This window comes from Haematobia irritans, chromosome 5 (assembly GCF_050003625.1).
Source record: "Haematobia irritans isolate KBUSLIRL chromosome 5, ASM5000362v1, whole genome shotgun sequence".
NCBI classification, from domain to species: Eukaryota; Metazoa; Arthropoda; class Insecta; order Diptera; family Muscidae; genus Haematobia; species Haematobia irritans.
In genome coordinates, this window is record NC_134401.1 from 106,827,389 (window position 1) to 106,848,940 (window position 21,552).

Consider the following 21,552-nt stretch of genomic DNA (forward strand, 5'->3'; position numbering starts at 1 on the left):
TTTGATAAAATTTTCTGTAGAAATAAAATTTTGACAAAATTTTCTGTAGAAATAAAAATTTGATAAAATCTTCTATAGAAATAAAATTTTGATAAAATGTTCTATAGAAATAAACTTTTGAGAAAATTTTCTAAAGAAATAAATTTTGACAAAATTTTCTAAGGAAATAAATTTTGACAAAATTTTCTAAAGAAATAAATTTTGACAAAATTTTCTATAGAAATAAAATTTCGACAAAAATTTCTATAGAAATAAAATGTTGACAAAAATTTCTATAGAAAAAAAATTTTGAGAAAAATTTTTATAGAAATAAAATTTTGGCCAAAATTTTTAATAGAAATAAAATTTGGACAAAATTTTCTATAGAAATAAAATTTTGACAAAATTTTCTATAGAAATAAAATTTTGACAAAACTTTCTGTAGAAATAAAATTTTCACAATATTTTCTATAGAAATAAAATGTTGACAAAATTTTCTATAGAAATAAAATTTTGAAAAAATTATCTATAGAAATAAAATTTTGACAAAATTTTCTATAGAAATAAAATTTTGACACAATTTCTATAGAAATAAGATTTTGACAAATTTTTCTATAGAAGTACAATTTTGGCAAAATTGTCTGTAGAAATAAAATTTTGACAAAATTTTTTATATAGAAATAAAATTTTGACAAAATATTGTATAGAAATTAAATTTTGACAAAAATTGCTATAGAAATAAAATGTTGACAAAAATTTCTATAGAAGTAAAATTTTCACAAAAATATATATAGAAATAAAATTTTGACAAAATTTTCTATAGAAATAAAATTTTGACAAAATTTTCTATAGAAATAACATTTTGACAAAATTTTCTGTAGAAATAAAATTTTGCAAAATAACATTTTTTTTGGTATTTGGTAGAATTTTCTCCAAATTTTGGTAGATTATTTTTTGCCCGAGTGGCAACCGCGCTTACAAGTCGTAAAATGAATGAACGAACGTTATGAGATACTGATGTACAAAAAAAAAAAAACAAAACAAAACAAAGCAAAAAAAAGGAGCCGTACATTAGAGTAAATAAAAATCATAAAAATTGTACGGATCTCTGGGCGAGTATAAAAGGAGAAAAATCTAAATCCTTTCCCCATCCTCCCTCCCAAAAAAACGAGAATAACCATTTATATGATGGTACTTTTTCTTTATCAAAGGACGAAACAAAACCAGGATCTCCCACTCAATAAATGGACTACTAAGGGAACTGTTTATCATATAAGAGGCTTTTGAAATCGACGACGACAGCTAACGGAAGGACCCACAAAGGCTCTAGTACATCCGTAGTCCTTTCCACACTCATCCACCCATGGCATCCTTTTATGGGTGTGGGTGGATGAATATAGCAAGAGTTTTTTTTTTATTTTAACATACCCATTTATTTTATTATACTTTGGCATTACATTTGTTATTATTTCATTTTCCTTATTTCTCTGCCCTTCGCTCGTATCATACACTGCACCCTTTTCCTGGAATTATAATAACTAAAGCTTTTATTTGGGGGGATTTTCGTTTTGTTTTTTGTGATTTCAGGTATCTGGCAAACTTATACGCAAATGTGCTCCCGGCACTGAATTTGTTGATTGGTTACTAAATTTATCGTCCATTGTTCATACTAGAGCCCAGGCGGCTGGCATGTGGCAAGCTTTACTGGAAGAAGGAATTTTATCACATGGTAAGTAAACGGAAATTATCATAAACATTATCCTCATTTTTTTTATGTTGCAATACAAATATGAACTCTTAACCACAGAGTCCCCATGTTCATATTTCCGGTAGAAATTGAAGAGAAATATACTTTGATATTTTGCGTTGACAATGTCCCTACACACAAAAATCATAAAAGAAAATGTTCACCAACGAACATTTTTATAGCCACCATAATTAGTGTTGCCAATATTGAGGATTTTCCCTTAATTGGTAGAAATTCTATCAAAAATGGTAGATTTTTAACTGTTTGCTAGATTGGTAAAATTCTTGATGTTTTGGTAGATTTTGCAAACATTTATCTCCAACTAAGAGGTACTTCAATTTTCCTTATAAATGGAATTTTAACCAAATTTTCTATAGAAATTAAATTTTGGAGAAAATTTTCTATAGAAATAAAATTTTGAGAAAATTGTCTATAGTAATAAAATTTTAAGAAAATTTTCTATAGAAATAAAATTTTGAGCAAATTGTCTATAGAAATAAATTTTTGAGAAAATTTTCTATAAAAATAAAATTTTAAGAAAATTTTCTATATAAATAAAATGTTGGGTAATTTTCTATAAAATAAAATTTGTATAGAAATAAAATTCTGAGAAAATTTTCTATAGAAATAAAATTTTGAGAAAATTTTCTATACAAATAAAATTTTAAGAAAATTTTCTATAGAAATAAAATTTTAAGAAAATTTCTGTAGAAATAAAAATTTGAGAAAATTTTCCATAGAAATAAAATTTTGTGGTAATTTTTTATAAAGCAAAAAATTGTATAGAAAAAAAATTCTGAGAAAATTTCTATAGAAATAAAATTTTAAGAAAATGTTCTATAGAAATAAAAATTTGAAAAAACTTTCTTTAGAAATAAAAATTTATGAAAATTTTCTGTAGAAATAAACTTTTGAGAACATTTTCTATAGATATGAAATTTTGTGGTAATTTTCTATAGAAATAAAATTCTGAGAAAATTTGTATAGAAATAAAATTGTGGAGAAAATTTTCTATAGAAATAAAATTTTGAGAAAATTTTCAATAGAAATAAAAATTTGGGAAATTTTCTGTAGAAATAAAATTTAGAGAAAATTTCCTATAGAAATAAAATTTTTGAGAAAATTTTCAATAAAAAAAATTTAAGGAAATTTTCTATAAAAATAAATTATTGACCAAATTTTCTATAAATATAAAATTGTGAACAAATTTTTATAGAAATATTTTGAAAAAAAAATTTATAAATTTAGTATCTTTAAAAATTTTAATTTTCTTAATTTAATTTTTCTTGTTGATAGGAGGTGTCATTCATTTATTTGACGAATTTTTTGCACACTAACCACCAACATTTGGTCAAAAACTGCAAAATAAGATTTTTTTAAATTTGTAGATTTGTGGTATAATTCTCTCCAAAATTAGATTATTTTTGGTGCGAGTGGCAACCGTGGGATGAGGACGAAATTTGTTAGTTTGGGACTTGGGTATTTGGTGGGGAATATTTTTGCAATTTTGAACTAAATTTTTTTTTTCTTCAAGCTACGAAGTTTTCTATAGTAAGTAAAAATAAATTTTTTTCATATTGTCCAATAAATTTTCTTGAATTTCTCTTTGAATATAGGCCAAAATCTTTGGTTCCAAGTAAACTATTTTGGGTGTAGGATTCTCAATTTGTGAAATCAGAAAATAGGCCAATATGTATATTACTTACGAAAAAAAATGGATGTCAAATTTCGCATATCTGGGAATTCCATACGCTCAAGAAATAAAGGCCGATTGATATGGGACCCATGAAAAAAATATTGGCCTAAAATTAAAAATTTTGCAACCGAAATGTTACACTTTACACAATATTAAGGACAAATTTCTTTCAAATAAAGAAATTTTAATTAAAAGAAAGTTCATAATCTCTGCTTTAAGAATTGTTTACTTTAAATTAAGAACTCGAATCTTTGAAATTTTCCCTTCGTTAAACTCGTATTTCTTTGAAGTAAAGCCATTTTTTCTTATACTAAAAAAAATATTTTTGATTTAAAGAAATCTTTGGATTAACGATGAAAAATCTTCAAAAAAAGACTAATGTTTGTTTTGAGGACTTTGTATATTTGGCTTAAATTTATTTTTTGTTTTTTTTTTGTACTTAGGAAAACATTTTTTGTTTTCGATTTTTTAACGTATGTTTATTTGTATATGAATACTTTTGTTGATATATCGCACAAAGAGAAAGAAAAGTCGATCAATGAGATATGTATCCTAATTTTAAATTTATAGAGGCTAAATTTTCGACTCGATAAATTCCTATGACTTTGACTAGGACTCAATAGCAGTATCCCTAAGAAAAAATCAAAATCTTTGGATTCAAGTAAAATTATTTTTGAAAATAGCAAAAATGGATCGCTAGAATTCGTATTTTGGTTACAAAGTCTTTATTGTAGAGAACTAACATATTTGACTTGGACTCAATAGCAGAATCCCTAAGAAAAAATCAAAATCTTTGGATTCAAGTAAAATTATTTTTGAAAATAGCAAAAATGGATCACTAGAATTCGTATTTTGGTTACAAACTTATTATACCCTCCACCCTATGACTAGACTGGTAACACAGACCATATAATTTTACAATTCTTTAGCAAAATTGATTTGACCTTTATTATGACTATTTGCTTGGTATCCTTTGTTCGATTTTGGCATCAATGGAATGGAAACCGCGATTTGGAAAATTGAGGTTTTGTCATTTCCTGAGTAAACCAAAAAAAAGCACTGACTATGTGTATTGAAAAAGGAAATAGCAACAACAAGAAAAAACAAATGTACCATAGCTTATAAAGGGTGATTTGTTAAGAGCTTGATAACTTTTTTTTTTAAAAAAACGCATAAAATTTGCAAAATCTCATCGGTTCTTTATTTGAAACGTTAGATTGGTCCATGACATTTACTTTTTGAAGATAATTTCATTTAAATGTTACCCGCGGCTGCGTCTTAGGTGGTCCATTCGGAAAGTCCAATTTTGGGCAACTTTTTCGAGCATTTCGGCCGGAATAGCCCGAACTTCTTCGGAAATGTTGTCTTCCAAAGCTGGAATAGTTGCTGGCTTATTTCTGTAGACTTTAGACTTGACGTAGCCCCACAAAAAATAGTCTAAAGGCGTCAAATCGCATGATCTTGGTGGCCAACTTACCGGTCCATTTCTTGAGATGAATTGTTCTCCGAAGTTTTCCCTCAAAATGGCCATAGAATCGCGAGCTGTGTGGCATGTAGCGCCATCTTGTTGAAACCACATGTCAACCAAGTTCAGTTCTTCCATTTTTGGCAACAAAAAGTTTGTTAGCATCGAACGATAGCGATCGCCATTCACCGTAACGTTGCGTCCAACAGCATCTTTGAAAAAATACGGTCCAATGATTCCACCAGCGTACAAACCACACCAAACAGTGCATTTTTCGGGATGCATGGGCAGTTCTTGAACGGCTTCTGGTTGCTCTTCACGCCAAATGCGGCAATTTTGCTTATTTACGTAGCCATTCAACCAGAAATGAGCCTCATCGCTGAACAAAATTTGTCGATAAAAAAGCGGATTTTCTGCCAACTTTTCTAGGGCCCATTCACTGAAAATTCGACGTTGTGGCAGATCGTAAGTCTATTCGTGATGAAATGTCAAAGCATTCTGAGCATCTTTCTCTTTGACACCATGTCTGAAATCCCACGTGATCTGTCAAATACTAATGCATGAAAATCCTAACCTCAAAAGAATCACCCTTTATATTTGTGTGTTGGTGTGTGTGTGTGCAATTTATTTCTGTTCACAAAGGAAAGGAAATTAAACCAAACAATTTTTTACGGTTTCTAAAGACTTTATTATACCAAACGTACGCCCTTTAAAATGCTGGGATGTGTATGAGATGTTCGACGAAATTAATACATATGCATATCTAGGTGCTTATGTATATCTGTGATATATATAAGGGATGCCAAATTGTATTTTCTATAGACATAAAATTTTGACAAAATTGTCAATAGAAATAAAACTTTGACACAATTTTCTATAGAAATTAAATTTTGACAAAATGTTCTATAGAAATAAAATTTTGACTAAATTTTCTATAGAAGTAAAATGTTGAAAAAATTTTCTACAAAAATAAAATTTTGACAAAATGTTCTATAGAAATAAAATTTTGAAAAAATGTTCTATAGAAGTAAAATTTTGACACAATTTTTCTATAGAAATAAAATTTTGACAAAATTGTCAATAGAAATAAAATTTTGACAAAATTTTCTATAGAGGTAAAATTTTGAAAAATTGTTCTACAAAAATAAAATTTTGACAAAATATTCTATAGAAATAAAATTTTGAAAAAATTTTGACAAAATTTTCTATAGAAATAAAATTTTGACAAAATTGTCAATAGAAATAAAATTTTGACAAAATTTTCTATAGAGGTAAAATTTTGAAAAATTGTTCTACAAAAATAAAATTTTGACAAAATGTTCTATAGAAATAAAATTTTGAAAAAATTTTCTATACAAATAAAATTTTGAAAAAATGTTCTATAGAAGTAAAATTTTGACACAATTTTCTATAGAAATAAAATTAAAAAAAAAATCTATAGAAATAAAATTTTGACAAAATTTTCTATAGAAATAAAATTTTGACAAAATTTTCTATAGAAATAAAATTTTGACAAAATTTTCTATAGAAATAAAATTTTGACAAAATTTTCTATTGAAATAAAATTTTGGCAAAGTTTTCTATAGAAATAAAATTTTGACAAAATTTTCTATAAAAATAAAATTTTGACAAAATTTTCTATAGAAATAAAATTTTGACAAAATTTCCTATAAAAAAATTTTATTTCTTAGAAAATTTTGTCAAAATTTCCTAAGAAATAAAATTTTGACAAAATTTCTATAGAAATAAACTTTTGACACAATTTTCTATAGAAATAAAATTTTGACAAAATTTTTTATAGAAATAAAATTTTAACAAAAATTTCTATACAAATAAAATTTAGACAAAATTTTCTATAGAAATAAAACTTTGACAAAATGTTCGATAGAAGAAAAATTTTGACAAAATGTTCGATAGAAGTAAAATTTTGACAAAATTTTCTACAGAAATAAAATTTTGACAAAATGTTCTATAGAAATAAAATTTTGATAAAAATTTATAGAAGTAAAATTGTGACACAATTTTTCTATAGAAATAAAATTTTAAAAAAATCTATAGAAAGAAAATTTTGACAAAATTTTCTACAGAAATAAAATTTTGACACAATTTTCCATAGAAATCAAATGTTGGCAAAAGTTTCTATAGAAATAAAGTTTTGACAAAATGTTCGATAGAAATAAACTGTTGAGAAAATTTTGTATAAAATTTTCTATAGAAAAAACATTTTGACAAAATATTTTATATGCAAATAAAATTTTGACAAAATTTTCTATAGAAATAAAATTTTGAGACAATTTTCTATAAAAATAAAATTTTGAGAAAATTTTCTATAGAAATAAAATATTGAGAAAATTTTTTATAGAAATAAAATTTTGAGAAAATTTTTTATAGAAATAAAATCTTGAGAAAATTTTCTACAGAAATAAAATTTTGAGAAAATTTTCTACAGAAATAAAATTTTGACAAAATTTTCTATAGAAATAAAATTTTGACAAAATTTTATACATAAATAAAATTTTGACAAAATTTTTTATAAATTTAAAATTTTGACAAAATTTTCTATAGAAATAAAATTTTGACAAAATTTTCTATAGAAATAAAATTTTTACAAAATTTTCTATAGAAATAAAATTTTAACAAAATTGTCTATAGAAATAAAATTTTGACAAAATTTTCTATAGAAATAAAATTGTGACAAAATTTTCTATAAAAATAAAATTTTGAGAAAATTTTCTATAGAAATAAAATTATGACAAACTTTTCTATAAAAATAAAAAAACTGTTGTACAGAAATAAAATGCTTTCAAAAAAGTACTCTCAAACATGATAAAATTATCAGTAAAGCGGCCTAATAAGAGGCCTGATTTTGAGAGAACTTACCAAATTCGCCAATGATTTTCTGTGTACATGTAGATGTGTGTATGTGCGCGTGTATTTGAAAATATCAAACAGACTACCATAAATTTTTAACTACGTATTTTGCCTTCCGTTTCATCCTTTTTTTATTTCTTTACTTCCGTTTTCCATTTCATAGATTTTGATGTGTATTTTCCATTGTCGTATTTCATTCTTTAATTTTTAATCCTTTCATTCTCCCATTACCATTACAGTTAACAAGGAGCAACCTTTTAAGGATAAATGTTTTCTATATCGATTTCGTGTTGACGAAGATGGTACCGCTGGCGGTCTACCCTCAACCGAAGATATAAACGCAGCCAATGAACATGTACGGGAAAATCTAAGCAATCTTTATCAACGAGGTCCAGATGCAACGTTACGTATGATATTGCGTAAACCGTAAGTATTCAAGCCAACAATATGGAAAAATGTTAAATTAATAGGTAATAAAAAAAATATAAATCTTCAATCGCAGACAAATTGCCGCCAGGGGAGAATGGTAATAAAACTTCAGCCAGAATCTTATAAAAAAAATATATTTTGCATACAAATTACTATTACGCAAGAAAAGATGTAAAGAGAAGTTTTCCAACATATACGTAGAGAAAAATCATAATGGCCAGATACCTATATAGTTTATTTCACAGTTTTACAGCAAATTAAGAATTATATGAAATGTCCAAAGAATAGAGGATTCCAGTAACATATTTATTGTGATTAGGTATACGAAAATTGATCTTTTTACAAAAAACAAGTATATAAGGCCGTAAGTTCGGCCAGGCCGAAGCTTATGTACCCTCCACCATGGATTGCGTAGAAACTTCTTCTAAACGTACCAAGAGGCTCCAAAAGCAAATCTCGGGATCGGTTTATATGGAGTCTATATATGATTATGGACTGATATGGACCACTTTTGGCATGGTTGTTAAATATCATATACTACCACCACGTACCAAATTTCAACCAGATCAGATGAATTTTGCTTCTTCAAAAGGCACCGGAGGTCAAATCTGGGGATCGGTTTATATGGAGGTTATATATAATTATGGACTGATATGAACCAATTCCTACATGGTTGTTGGATACCATATACAAACATCACGTACTAAATTTCAACCGAATCGGATGAATTTTGCTCTTCCAAGGGGCACCGGAGGTCAAATCTGGGGATCGGTTTATATGGTGGTTATATATAATTATGGACCGATTTCGACCAATTTTTGCATGGGTGTTTGAGGCCATATAAAGGGTGATTTGTTAAGAGCTTGATAACTTTTTTTTTAAAAAAAACGCATAAAATTTGCAAAATCTCATCGGTTCTTTATTTGAAACGTTAGATTGGTCCATGACATTTACTTTTTGAAGATAATTTCATTTAAATGTTGACCGCGGCTGCGTCTTAGGTGGTCCATTCGGAAAGTCCAATTTTGGGCAACTTTTTCGAGCATTTCGGCCGGAATAGCCCGAATTTCTTCGGAAATGTTGTCTTCCAAAGCTGGAATAGTTGCTGGCTTATTTCTGTAGACTTTAGACTTGACGTAGCCCCACAAAAAATAGTCTAAAGGCGTCAAATCGCATGATCTTGGTGGCCAACTTACCGGTCCATTTCTTGAGATGAATTGTTCTCCGAAGTTTTCCATAGAATCGCGAGCTGTGTGGCATGTAGCGCCATCTTGTTGAAACCACATGTCAACCAAGTTCAGTTCTTCCATTTTTGGCAACAAAAAGTTTGTTAGCATCGAACGATAGCGATCGCCATTCACCGTAACGTTGCGTCCAACAGCATCTTTGAAAAAATACGGTCCAATGATTCCACCAGCGTACAAACCACACCAAACAGTGCATTTTTCGGGATGCATGGGCAGTTCTTGAACGGCTTCTGGTTGCTCTTCACTCCAAATGCGGCAATTTTGCTTATTTACGTAGCCATTCAACCAGAAATGAGCCTCATCGCTGAACAAAATTTGTCGATAAAAAAGCGGATTTTCTGCCAACTTTTCTAGGGCCCATTCACTGAAAATTCGACGTTGTGGCAGATCGTAAGTCTATTCATGATGAAATGTCAAAGCATACTGAGCATCTTTCTCTTTGACACCATGTCTGAAATCCCACGTGATCTGTCAAATACTAATGCATGAAAATCCTAACCTCAAAAGAATCACCCTTTATTAACACCACGTACCAAATATCAACTGAATCAGATGAATTTTGGTCTTCCAAGAGGCTCCGGAGGTCAAATCTGGTGATCGGTTTATATGCGGGCTATATATAATTATTGACCGATGTGGACCAATTTTTGCATGGTTGTTAAGACCATATACTGACACCATGTAGCAAATTTCAGCCGGATCGGATGAAATTTGCTTCTCTTAGGGGCCTCGCAAGCCAAATCGGTGGATCGGTTTATATGGGGGCTATATATAATTATGGACCGATGTGGACCAATTTTTGCGTGGTTTTTAGATACCATATACTAACACCATGTACCAAATTTCAGCCGGATCGGATGAAATTTGCTTCTCTTAGAGGCTCCGAATGCCAACGCGGCGGATCGGTTTATATGGGGGCTATATATAATTATGGACCGATTTGGACCAATTTTTGCATGGTTGTTAGAGACCATATACTAACACCATATACCAAATTTCAGCCGGATCGGATGAAATTTGCTTCTCTTAGAGGGTCTGCAAGCCAAATTTGGGGGTCCGTTTATATGGGTGCTATACGTAAAAGTGGACCGATATGGCCCATTTGCAATACCATCCGACCTACATCAATAACAACTACTTGTTCCAAGTTTCAAGTCGATAGCTTGTTTCGTTCGGAAGTTAGCGTGATTTCAACAGACGGACATGCTCAGATCGACTCAGAATTTCACCACGACCCGGAATATATATACTTTATGGGTCTTAGAGGAATATTTCGATGTGTTACAAACGGAATGACAAAGTTAGTATACCCCCATCCTATGGTGGATGGTATAAAAAAAAGTGGAATTTGAATTTTTATCATTTTTAAATTCGTATAATAGACTTTTGTTGACCCTGGTTATAGATTCCATGAAAGTCAGCCCCAAAAATTATATGGAAAACAACAACACCAATTTTTGTTTGTTTTTTGGGCAGTAACTTAACCTTTTTTTTGTGGGCCCGAAAATAAATCCCAATATTTCAAATGAAAATTAACTTAATTTCCTTTTTGGGATGGTGTTTCGTTAGATTTGTATCCCGCAGGTTATAGGTAAAATTGGCAGCCCGATTTGATTCAAGCTCACTTAGACATTGTGATTGTCTCCCATTAGAATTAGTTTTTGAGTGGCCGGTCTTGGGCCGCGGTTTAAAATTTCTCCTAAAGCTTCTAAAATCGATTTTTAAAAAAATATCGAAAATTTCGCATTGAATGAAAAGGCGAATATGATACAAGTATTTCTCTGGTAAACTGAAATAGAGCTTACTCAGTTTTGTTCTTACTTAAATTATTTTGGTATTGATTCCGAGGTAGTTAAATTTTAAAGTTAAGTTTTGGAGTATATAATACCCTGCAAAATATATCAAATCTACCGAAGCAAAAAAACATTATCTTCCATCTAGCATACTTACAATAATCTATTCTTATTTTTATACCTATTTGTAAATGTTTATATTTTTTTTCTCTTTTTTTATTACAGTTCACATGAACGAACACCCGAAGAATTGGAATTAGTATTCGAAGAACTCCTACACATTGCTGCATTATCGCATTTATCGACGAGTATTAAACGTGAATTATCATCGATTATTGTTTTTGAAGCACACGCTCAAGCAGGAACCATATGTAAGTAATATATTTTCTCCTACAGGGAGTATACAAAAAACAATGATAAATTTTATTATTTGATTTTATGAAAATTTCCAGAGTTCGTCTTCAATCGAAAAGGGAGGGCAAATGTTACAACACCTCAGAAGATGAAATCTTATTAGAAACTGATGTTATCATATGTATTGATTTTTCAAATTTATTGATGCATGGCGGTATATTCTAACCATTAAAAAATAATCGAAATTAAAGAGACAATTTTCGGATGTTGCTATATTGTCGTGATGTCAAAGATTGTCTTGTCCTTAGCTTAGCATAGAAATTTCTCTGATATAAAGTTTTTTCCTTTTCCCCAAATGCCGATAAAGCTTTCAATGATGTTGTTAGAGTTAGGCAATTCGACTTAAAAATGGATATCTTTACATGATTTTTTTTTTTTTTACTAATGTCAACTTGACTTTAATAAGTCTGAAAATACTACAAAAATAATGAAATTTTCTTACATTTTCGTTTAAAGGGTGATACGGTCAAAATTTGGTCAATATAAACTTGACGTATTTCTTTCAATTTTGCATTTAAAAATCCTGAACACCCCTCGTTTTGAAGGTGTGTGTGTGTAGAATGTTGCTCCTATTTTGATTTTGGAATTCACTCTTCAGTTCTCAAACTTCCGTCCAAGCAAGAAGAGCGGCGTATCAAAATTTTGATCGCGAAAATCCGAGCTACTCGCACGCAAAGCTGGCAAAATCGCTAAAAGTTGCCAAATCAACCGTTACAAATGTAATTAAAGTGTTTGGGGTAGAGGTGTGCACGTGACACGAAATTGTCGTGACTCACGAAAATGTTCGTGACTCACGCGTGATTCGTGAGTCACGCTGACGGCTACGGCGTGAGTGTGCGTGAGCGTGATTAACCAATCAAATGTCGTGCGTGAGCGTGAGTCACGAAAATAATATCGTCGTGAGTGTGCGTGAGTAACGAATTTCGGAAAAACACGCTCACGAAAATAATCCCGCTTACGAACATAAAATGCCTACGAGTTGAATTCATTTATAATTTTAGTGACATCCTAGGTGTTAACCAGATTTATAACGCTCTCGATTTTAATCGTACTCATGTTTTTAGTCAGGTTCTATAGGTAAATTACTCATAAAATTATTCGTGAGTCACGAGGTTTTTCGTGAGTCACGACATTTTTCGTGAATCACGATATTTTTCGTGAGTCACGATATTTAAAAGATTTTCGTGCGTGAGTGTGCGTGAGTATACATTTTCTTTTCGTGAACGTGCGTGAGCGTGAGTCCTACCAAAAAATATCGTGCGTGAGTGTGCGTGAATAAGATTTCTCCGTCGTGAGTGTGCGTGAGCGTGAGCAAAATATTACTCACGTGCACACCTCTAGTTTGGGGAACGTTTGTCGACAGCCAGGAAGTCTGGATCGGGGGGAAATCGAAAACCGGAAGCCGCTGAGACGACAAAGAGAGTTGCCGGTAGTTTCAAGCGAAACCCTAACCTCTCTCTCCGAGATGCCGCAAATAAGCTGGGTGTATCGTCTACAACCGTGCATCGAGCCAAAAAACGAGCCGGACTATCGACTTACAAGAAAGTAGTGACTCCAAATTGCGATGATAAACAAAATACGACGGCCAAAGCGCGATCCCGGAGGCTGTACACGACGATGCTGACGAAGTTTGACTGCGTGGTAATGGACGACGAAATCTACGTCAAAGCCGACTACAAGCAGCTTCCGGGACAGGAGTTTTATACGGCAAAAGGAAGGGGAAAGGTAGCAGATATTTTCAAGCACACAAAACTGTCAAAGTTCGCAAAGAAATATCTGGTTTGGAAAGCCATCTGTACCTGTGGCTTGAAAAGCAGCATTTTCATAGCTTCCGGGACTATCAACCAAGAAATTTACGTGAAAGAGTGTTTGAATAAACGTCTGCTGCCTTTCCTGAAGAAACACGGTTGTTCCGTACTGCTTTGGCCGGATTTGGCATCTTGCCATTACGGTAAAAAGGCCATGGAGTGGTACGCCGCCAACAACGTGCAGGTGGTTCCCAAGGACAAGAACCCTCCCAACACGCCAGAGCTCCGCCCAATTGAGAAATACTGGGCTATTGTCAAGCGGAACCTAAAGAAGACAAAAAAACTGCTAAAGACGAGCAGCAGTTCAAGGCAAACTGGCTTTCTGCGGCGAAGAAGGTGGACAAGGTGGCTGTACAAAATCTGATGGCAGGTGTCAAGCGTGAGGCCCGGCAATTCGGAGTTGGAAAAGCGAAAGCCTAACTGAATATTTTTTCCTGAATTTTATACTAATTGAACTTGAAAAAGAAATTTAATTTGATTTTTTAAATAAACGATTTACACGCGTTTTCCCTTGACCAAATTTTGACCGTATCACCCTTTACATTTTGTATCTTGCTTATAAAGCTAAAGAACTTTGAAGCACTTTGATTGCACATGAAGAAAAAAGCTGCAAAATGAACAAATTAAACTTTTTACCCTACTGGATGTAAAATATAAAATTTTACTTCTCGTAATCATTTAAATAAAGAAGGGAAAAATCGACAGATTTTTGATTTCAAATCAAGACGTTATTTCATCATTTTCTTGCACACTTACACGAGACGTTTATGATTCCTCTAAAACTGAAACAAAAATGGATTTTATACCCACCACCATAGAATGGTGACGGGGGTATAATAAGTTTGTCATTCCGTTTGTAACACATCGAAATATCGATTTCCGACTATATAAAGTATATATATTCTTGATCAGGGAGAAATGCCACGACGATATAACCATGTCCGTCTGTCTGTTGTAATCATGCTACAGTCTTCAGTAATGAAGCAATCAAGTTCGAAGATGGGCTATATCGGTCCAGGCTTTGATATAGTCCCCATATAAACCGACCTCCCCATTTGGGGTCTTGGGCTAATAGAAATCGTAGTTTTTATCCAATTTGACATTTGAAATCTAGAGGTATTTTATGACCACAAAGAGGTGTGCCAAAAATGGCGAGTATCGGTCCATGTTTTGGTATGGTCCCCATATAAACCGACCTCCCGATTTGGGGTATTGGGCTTATAGAAAACGTAGCTTTTATCCAATTTGCCTGAAATTGGAAATCTAGGGGTATTTTAGGACCATAAATAGGCGTGCCGAAAATGGTGAGTATCGGTCCAAGTGTTGGTATAGCCCCCATATACGCCGATTTCCCGATTTTACTTCTTGGGCTTCTAGAATCCGAAGTTTTTATCCAATTTGCCTTACATTTGAAATCTAGAGGTATTTTAGGACCATAAAGAGGTGTGCCGAAAATGGTGAGTATGGGTCCATGTTTTGGTATATCCCCCATATAGACCAATCTCCCGCTTTTACTTCTTGGACTTATAGAAACTGTAGTTTTTATCCAATTTGCCTGAAATTGCAAAGCTAGAAGTATTTTACGACCCTAAGGATGTGTACCGAAAAGGGCGTGTATTGGTTCATGTTTTGGTATATCCCCAATATAGACCGATCTCCGGGTTTTATTTCATGGGGATTATAAAAACCGTAGTTTTTATCCAATTTGCATGAAATTCGAAATCTAGAATTATTTTTGGACCCGAAAATGGTGAGTATCGGTCAATGTTTTAGTATAGATCCCATATAGACCGATCTCCCGGTTTTACTTTTTGTAGAAACCGTGGTTGTTTAGGACTGTAAATAGGTGTGCAAGAAATGATTTTATTGTTATTAATTTGCATGAAATTCGAAATCTAGAATTATTTTAGAACCATAAAAAGGTGTGCCGAAAACGGTGAGTATCGGTCCATGTTTTAGTATAGCCCCCATAAGAACGATTTCCCGATTTCACTCCTTGGGTTTCTAGAAACCGTAGTTTTTATCCGATTTGCCTGAGGGCATAGAAGGCGCACCGATCATGAAAATTGCTTGAAACTCAATGCAAAACTTCCAGATTTTACTTCTCGGGTGAAAATCTACAGATTTAAGATTTCAAATCAAGACGTTATTTTATAATTTTCTTGCACACTTATAAGAGATGTTAATGATTCCTCTAAAACTCAAACAAAATCCAGAATCTGATATAGTCTTCACAGGTAAAATCTTTAAATTTATCTTCGGGAAGTGTTGAACTGTTCTGCTTGATTTGTCCTCAAATCCCCCTGAAATTTCAAATATTTGATTCATGGTGGTGGGTATTTAAGATTCGTCCTGGCCGAACTTACGGCCGTATATACTTGTTATAAGTGTTAAATCCTAATATAGTCTTTATATATAAAATCTTGAAATTTATCTTCGGGAAGCGTACTGGCTGAACCGATCTGCTTGGGAGGATATCTGTCATCAAACCCCCTGAAATATTTTCAAGTAACCCGCTACGACGAAGAGTTTTCAAAGGAAAATATTATATTTGGTTCATGGTGGTGGGTATTAAAAATTCGGCCCGGCCGAACTTAATGCTGTATATATTTGTTATACCCTGCGTCACACTGTGGAACAGGGTATTATAAGTTAGTGCATATGTTTGCAACACCCAGAAGGAGACAAGATGGGCACATGGTGTCTTTGGCAAAAATGCTCAGGGTTGGCTCCTGAGTCGATATAGCCATGTCCGTCGGTCCGTGAACACATTTTTGCAATTAAATTCTAGGTCGCAGTTTTAGACCAATCGACTTCAAATTTGGCACAAGTATGTGTTTTGGCTCAGAATAGAACCCTATTGATTTTGGAAGAAATCGGTTCAGATTTAGATATAGCTCCCATATATATATTTCGCCCGATATGAACTTATATGGCCCCAGGAGCCAGAGTTTTACTCTAATTTGCTTAAAATTTTGAACAAGAAGAACAATTAGTACTATAGTCAAGTGTGCCAAATTTTATTGAAATCGGTTCAGATTTAGATATAGCTCCCATATATATCTTTCGCCTGATATGGACTAATACGGTCGAAGAAGCCAGAGTTTTACCCCAATTTGGTTGAAATTTTGCACTAGGTGTACAATTGGTAGTTTAGTCAAGTGTGCCAAATTTTATTGAAATCGGTTCAGATTTAGATATAGCTCCCATATATATTGTTCGCCCGATTTACACTCATATGACCACAGAGGTCAATTTTTTGCTCCGATTTAGTTAAAATTTTGCACAGGGAGTAGATTTAGCATTGTAGCTATGCGTGCCAAATTTGGTTGAAATCGGTTCAGATTTAGATATAGCTCCCCTATTATATGTTTTTCTGATTTCGACAAAAATTGAACTTTTGCGAAGTTCCTTAAAATTGTTTCAAATTTAAATGTTTCCCATATTTTTATACCCTCCACCATAGGATGGGGGGTATATTAACTTTGTCATTCCGTTTGTAACACATCGAAATATTGCTCTAAGACCCCATAAAGTATATATATTCTGGGTCGTGGTGAAATTCTGAGTCGATCTGAGCATGTCCGTCCGTCTGTTGAAATCACGCTAACTTCCGAACGAAACAAACTATCGACTTGAAACTTGGCACAAGTAGTTGTTATTGATGTAGGTCGGATGGTATTGCAAATGGGCATATCGGTCCACTTTTACGTATAGCCCCCATATAAACGGATCCCCAAATTTGGCTTGCAGACCCTCTAAGAGAAGCAACTTTCATCCGATCCGGCTGAAATTTGGTACATGGTGTCAGCATATGATCTCTAACAACCATGCAAAAATTGGTCCACACCGGTCCATAATTATATATAGCCCCCATATAAACCGATCCCCAGATTTGACCACCGGTGCCTTTTGGAGAAGCAAAATTCATCCTATTTGGTTGAAATTTGGTACGTGGTGTTAGTATATGGTCTCTAACAACCATGCAAAAATTGGTCCACATCGGTCCATAATTATATATAGCCCCCATATAAACCGATCCCCAGATTTGACCACCGGTGCCTTTTGGAGAAGCAAAATTCATCCGATTTGGTTGAAATTTGGTACGTGGTGTTAATATATGGTCTCAAATACCCATGCAAAAATTGGTCGAAATCGGTCAATAATTACATATAGCCCCCATATAAACCGATCCCCAGATTTGACCTCCGGAGCCCCTTGGAAGAGCAAAATTCATCCGATTCGGTCGAAATTAGGTACGTGTAGTTAGTATATGGTATCCAACAACCATGGAGGAATTGTTTCATATCAGTCCATATTTATATATAGCCCCCATATAAACCGATCCCCAGTTTTGACCTCCGGTGCCTTTTGGAGAAGCAAAATTCATCCGATCTGGTTGAAATTTCGTACGTGGTGGTAGTATATGATATTTAACAACCATGCCAAAAGTGGTCCATATCGGTCCATAATCATATATATCCCCCATATAAACCGATCTCGAGATTTGGTTTTGGAGCCTCTTGGAGGAGCAAATTTCATCCGAGTTGAAATTTGGTACATTGTGCTAGTATATGGTCGTTAACAACCATGCCTAACTAGGTTCATATCGCTCTATAGTTATATGTAGCCCTCAGATAAATCGATCCCCAATCACACAAAAATTGGTCCATATCAAGTGCATAATTCTATATAGCCCCCATCCATATAAGCGACCCCCGTATTTCAATTCTGGCTCTCTAAGTACCGTGCAAAAAGTCCATATCGATTCCTAATTATTTGTAGACTTAACTATACATAACTTTTTTGTCTATACCACGTATGAACTAACAGGTTGGCTGATAAGTCCCCGGTCTAACAAAGAAAAACACATTTTTTTGTCAAAATTCGTTTTTATTATTCAACATAGTTCCCTTCAAGAGCGATACAACGATTATAATGACCTTCCACGTTTTTGATACCATTTTGGTAGTACTCCTTCGGGTTTGCATCGAAATAGGCTTCAGTTTCGGCGATCACCGATCACCTCATCCTTTTGAGGTCTGAGAACAAGAAAAAGTCGCTGGGGGCCAGATCTGGAGAATACGGTGCGTGGGGAAGCAATTCGAAGCCCAATTCATGAATTTTTGCCACCGTTCTCAATGACTTGTGGCACGGTGCGTTGTCTTGGTGGAACAATACTTTTTTCTTCTTCATATGGGGTCGTTTCGCCGTGATTTCGATCTTCAAACGCCCCAATAACGCCATATAATAGTCACTGTTGATGGTTTTTCCCTTCTCAAGATAATCGATAAAAATTATTCCATGCGCATCCCAAAAAACAGAGACCATTACTTTGCCAGCGGACTTTTGAGTCTTTCCACGCTTCGGAGATGGTTCACCATTCGCTGTCCACTCAGCCGACTGTCGATTGGACTCAGGAGTGTAATGATGGTTTCATCCATTGTCATATATCGACGGAAAAACTCGGGGTGTATTACGAGTTAACAGCTGCAAACACCGCTCAGAATCACCAACACGTTGTTGTGTTTGGTCAAATGTGAGCTCGCGCGGCACCCATTTTGCACAGAGCTTCCGCATATCCAAATATTGATGAATGAGATGACCAACACGTACCTTTGATATCTTTAAGGCCTCTGCTATCTCGATGAACTTCATTTTACGGTCATTCAAAATCATTTTATGGATTTTTTTGATGTTTTCGTCGGTAACCACCTCTTTCGGGCGTCCAATGCGTTCACCGTCCTCCATGCTCATTTCACCACGCTTGAATTTGGCATACCAATCAATTATTGTTGATTTCCCTGGGGCAGAGTCCGGAAACTCATTATCAAGACAAGTTTTTGCTTCCACCGTATTTTTCCCCTTCAGAAAACAGTATTTTATCAAAACACGAAATTCCTTTTTTCACAATAACAAAAGTTGCTTCACAAAAGACGCTCTATCTCACAAACGAATTAACTTACAGACGTCAAATTTTGACCCGAATCATTTGAAGGTTGGTACTATATAAAAATAATATGCATTTAATACTAGCGACGCCATCGATGTGTCAGACCGGGGACTTATCAGCCAACCTGTTAACTCACAATTTAGAAAACAATGTTAAGAAGTTTTAAGATACCACAAGCCAAGTAATTCGATTGTGAATGACAGTCTTTCGTAGAAGTTTCTACGCAATCCATGGTGGAGGGTACATAAGATCCGGCCTGGCCGAGCTTACGGCCGTATATACTTGTTTTTACTAACATTGTATTCCACCCTAGTGCATTAGCCGACTTAAATTTAAATATATGTATGTATATGGGAATTTGAGATGATATCAATAATGTTGGTCTTCAAAGTGGTGAAGGGTATAATATAGTCAACCTAACCCGACTTTAAACTTTCGTTACTTGTTTTTTATGAAAAGGATTCGTTCATCAATTTCAATTTATTTTCCAACAGATGCCAAATACAGCTTTTGCTCTACCATTACATAAAGATTGATTCTCGTCAATTAATTAATATAAGAGGAACTCTTTTGTTTATTTTACCCCTTGTTCGAGAGCTTTAGCTAAAATTTGCAAACAAAATTCTTGGCAATGGCTATGAATTCCTAACTTGGACAATTTTCAACTTTGTACGCAAAAAAATCGAAACTATTCTCAAACAAACTTCTGTGTTATCCTGCATTCTCGTTTGATTTCCTTCTATAGGTCAGGGGAAGTTGTGGTAAGAAGTTGAACTACTCTCTATTCCTTGCTCAGGAGAGTATTTTCCAAACAAAAAGTTTTGGTTTATAGTTAATTAAATACCTTAAACTAAAGAATCTAGATTAAAGTTTAATACAATTAAACTTTGTCATTGTCGTAGCAAAGGATACAAGGGAACAGGGTTGAAGGGGAAAACCAAATAGCTAAGTTAAGACCAGAGCACTGAATTAATCCATATACAAATGGGAAAATACTTTAACTTCTTTTCACCCAGAAAATCTAACGCTGGAAGCGTATTTGGAAACAATGACGTGGTGGCAGGGAAGCGAGAGAAATTTGTTTGAAAAACGAAAATCGTTTAAGAAATGTTGATTGAAATTCTTTTGAAAATTTTTCCCAAGTCGCACTTCTACTTTGCCACCTTTATGTCGCCGTCACCGTTTGTATTCTGCTTTAATTTGTCTCGTTATTTATTTTCTTTCGCACTCACTGTTTCCCTCACTTCATTTCCTCTTTTTTTTCATGTGCTGCGAATTCAACACGGAAATTTCCAACTAACTAAACAACAATCCCTACGGCTATTTTTCATCAACCTCAAATAAAAAAACCATTTGCGCTTGCAGTATTCAGTCAAGGTGACGAGGGCCGTTCCTGGTATATCATCCTGAAGGGATCTGTGGATGTGGTGATACATGGCAAAGGTACTGTGGCCACCCTCAAAAGCGGCGATGATTTTGGTAAACTGGCTTTGATTAACGACGCACCCAGGTGAGTTACGTGAAGTTATTTCACTTTGAATAAAATTCGTATAAAAATGGATGGAATGAATGAGATGAGGATGCTGTTGTAAATACCTTAGCTGGTGTTGGTGGTAATGCTGATGCAGATTCCATTGTCTTCTCGGCTGCTACTGCTGCTGGTGTTACTGCTGCTATTGTTAATACTTCAATGGGGAATTCCCAATTTATGAGAAGAATTTATTTGAAATGTTTCTTGAATATGGGTGTATCCATTAAAAATAATTCATTAAGGTGCTTAAAGGATTCTTCTAAATGAAGAGAATATGGTAATTGATAAAATATTTGTTCTTGGTACCACATACCTCTTTGTGATATGCACACTTGAATATGTTAGTCATGTAATTCTAGAATAATATATCCCATATAATTTCAACTCAAGGCTATTCTCATATCAATTTACTTATTTTTACAAATTATGTTATAAAAGTGTCATCCATAACATAGACAAAAAATTTAAAATGGTCTTTGACATTATAAAGAAATTGATATAAAACATTATTAGCCAAAATATGTTTTCAGCTGCATCAAGCTTTTCAGAAATGCAGAATATGTGTATGTGTGCGTAAATTGGATTCTTAAATTGATGAAACATTAAATATACATCAATC

The 21,552-nt window shown here is 33.2% G+C and overlaps 1 protein-coding gene across 2 annotated transcripts in view; it reads left to right on the plus strand.

Moving 5' to 3' along the window:
• The window catches only part of Epac (Exchange protein directly activated by cAMP), a 388,669-nt gene that overhangs the window by 304,163 nt on the left and 62,954 nt on the right, over positions 1-21,552 (plus strand). For both annotated transcript variants that reach the window (XM_075309958.1, XM_075309957.1), the window contains 4 exons: positions 1,567-1,708; positions 7,998-8,184; positions 11,453-11,598; positions 20,768-20,912. In XM_075309958.1, the coding sequence (XP_075166073.1) occupies positions 1,567-1,708; positions 7,998-8,184; positions 11,453-11,598; positions 20,768-20,912 (620 nt within the window). The remainder of the gene's footprint in view (positions 1-1,566; positions 1,709-7,997; positions 8,185-11,452; positions 11,599-20,767; positions 20,913-21,552) is intronic.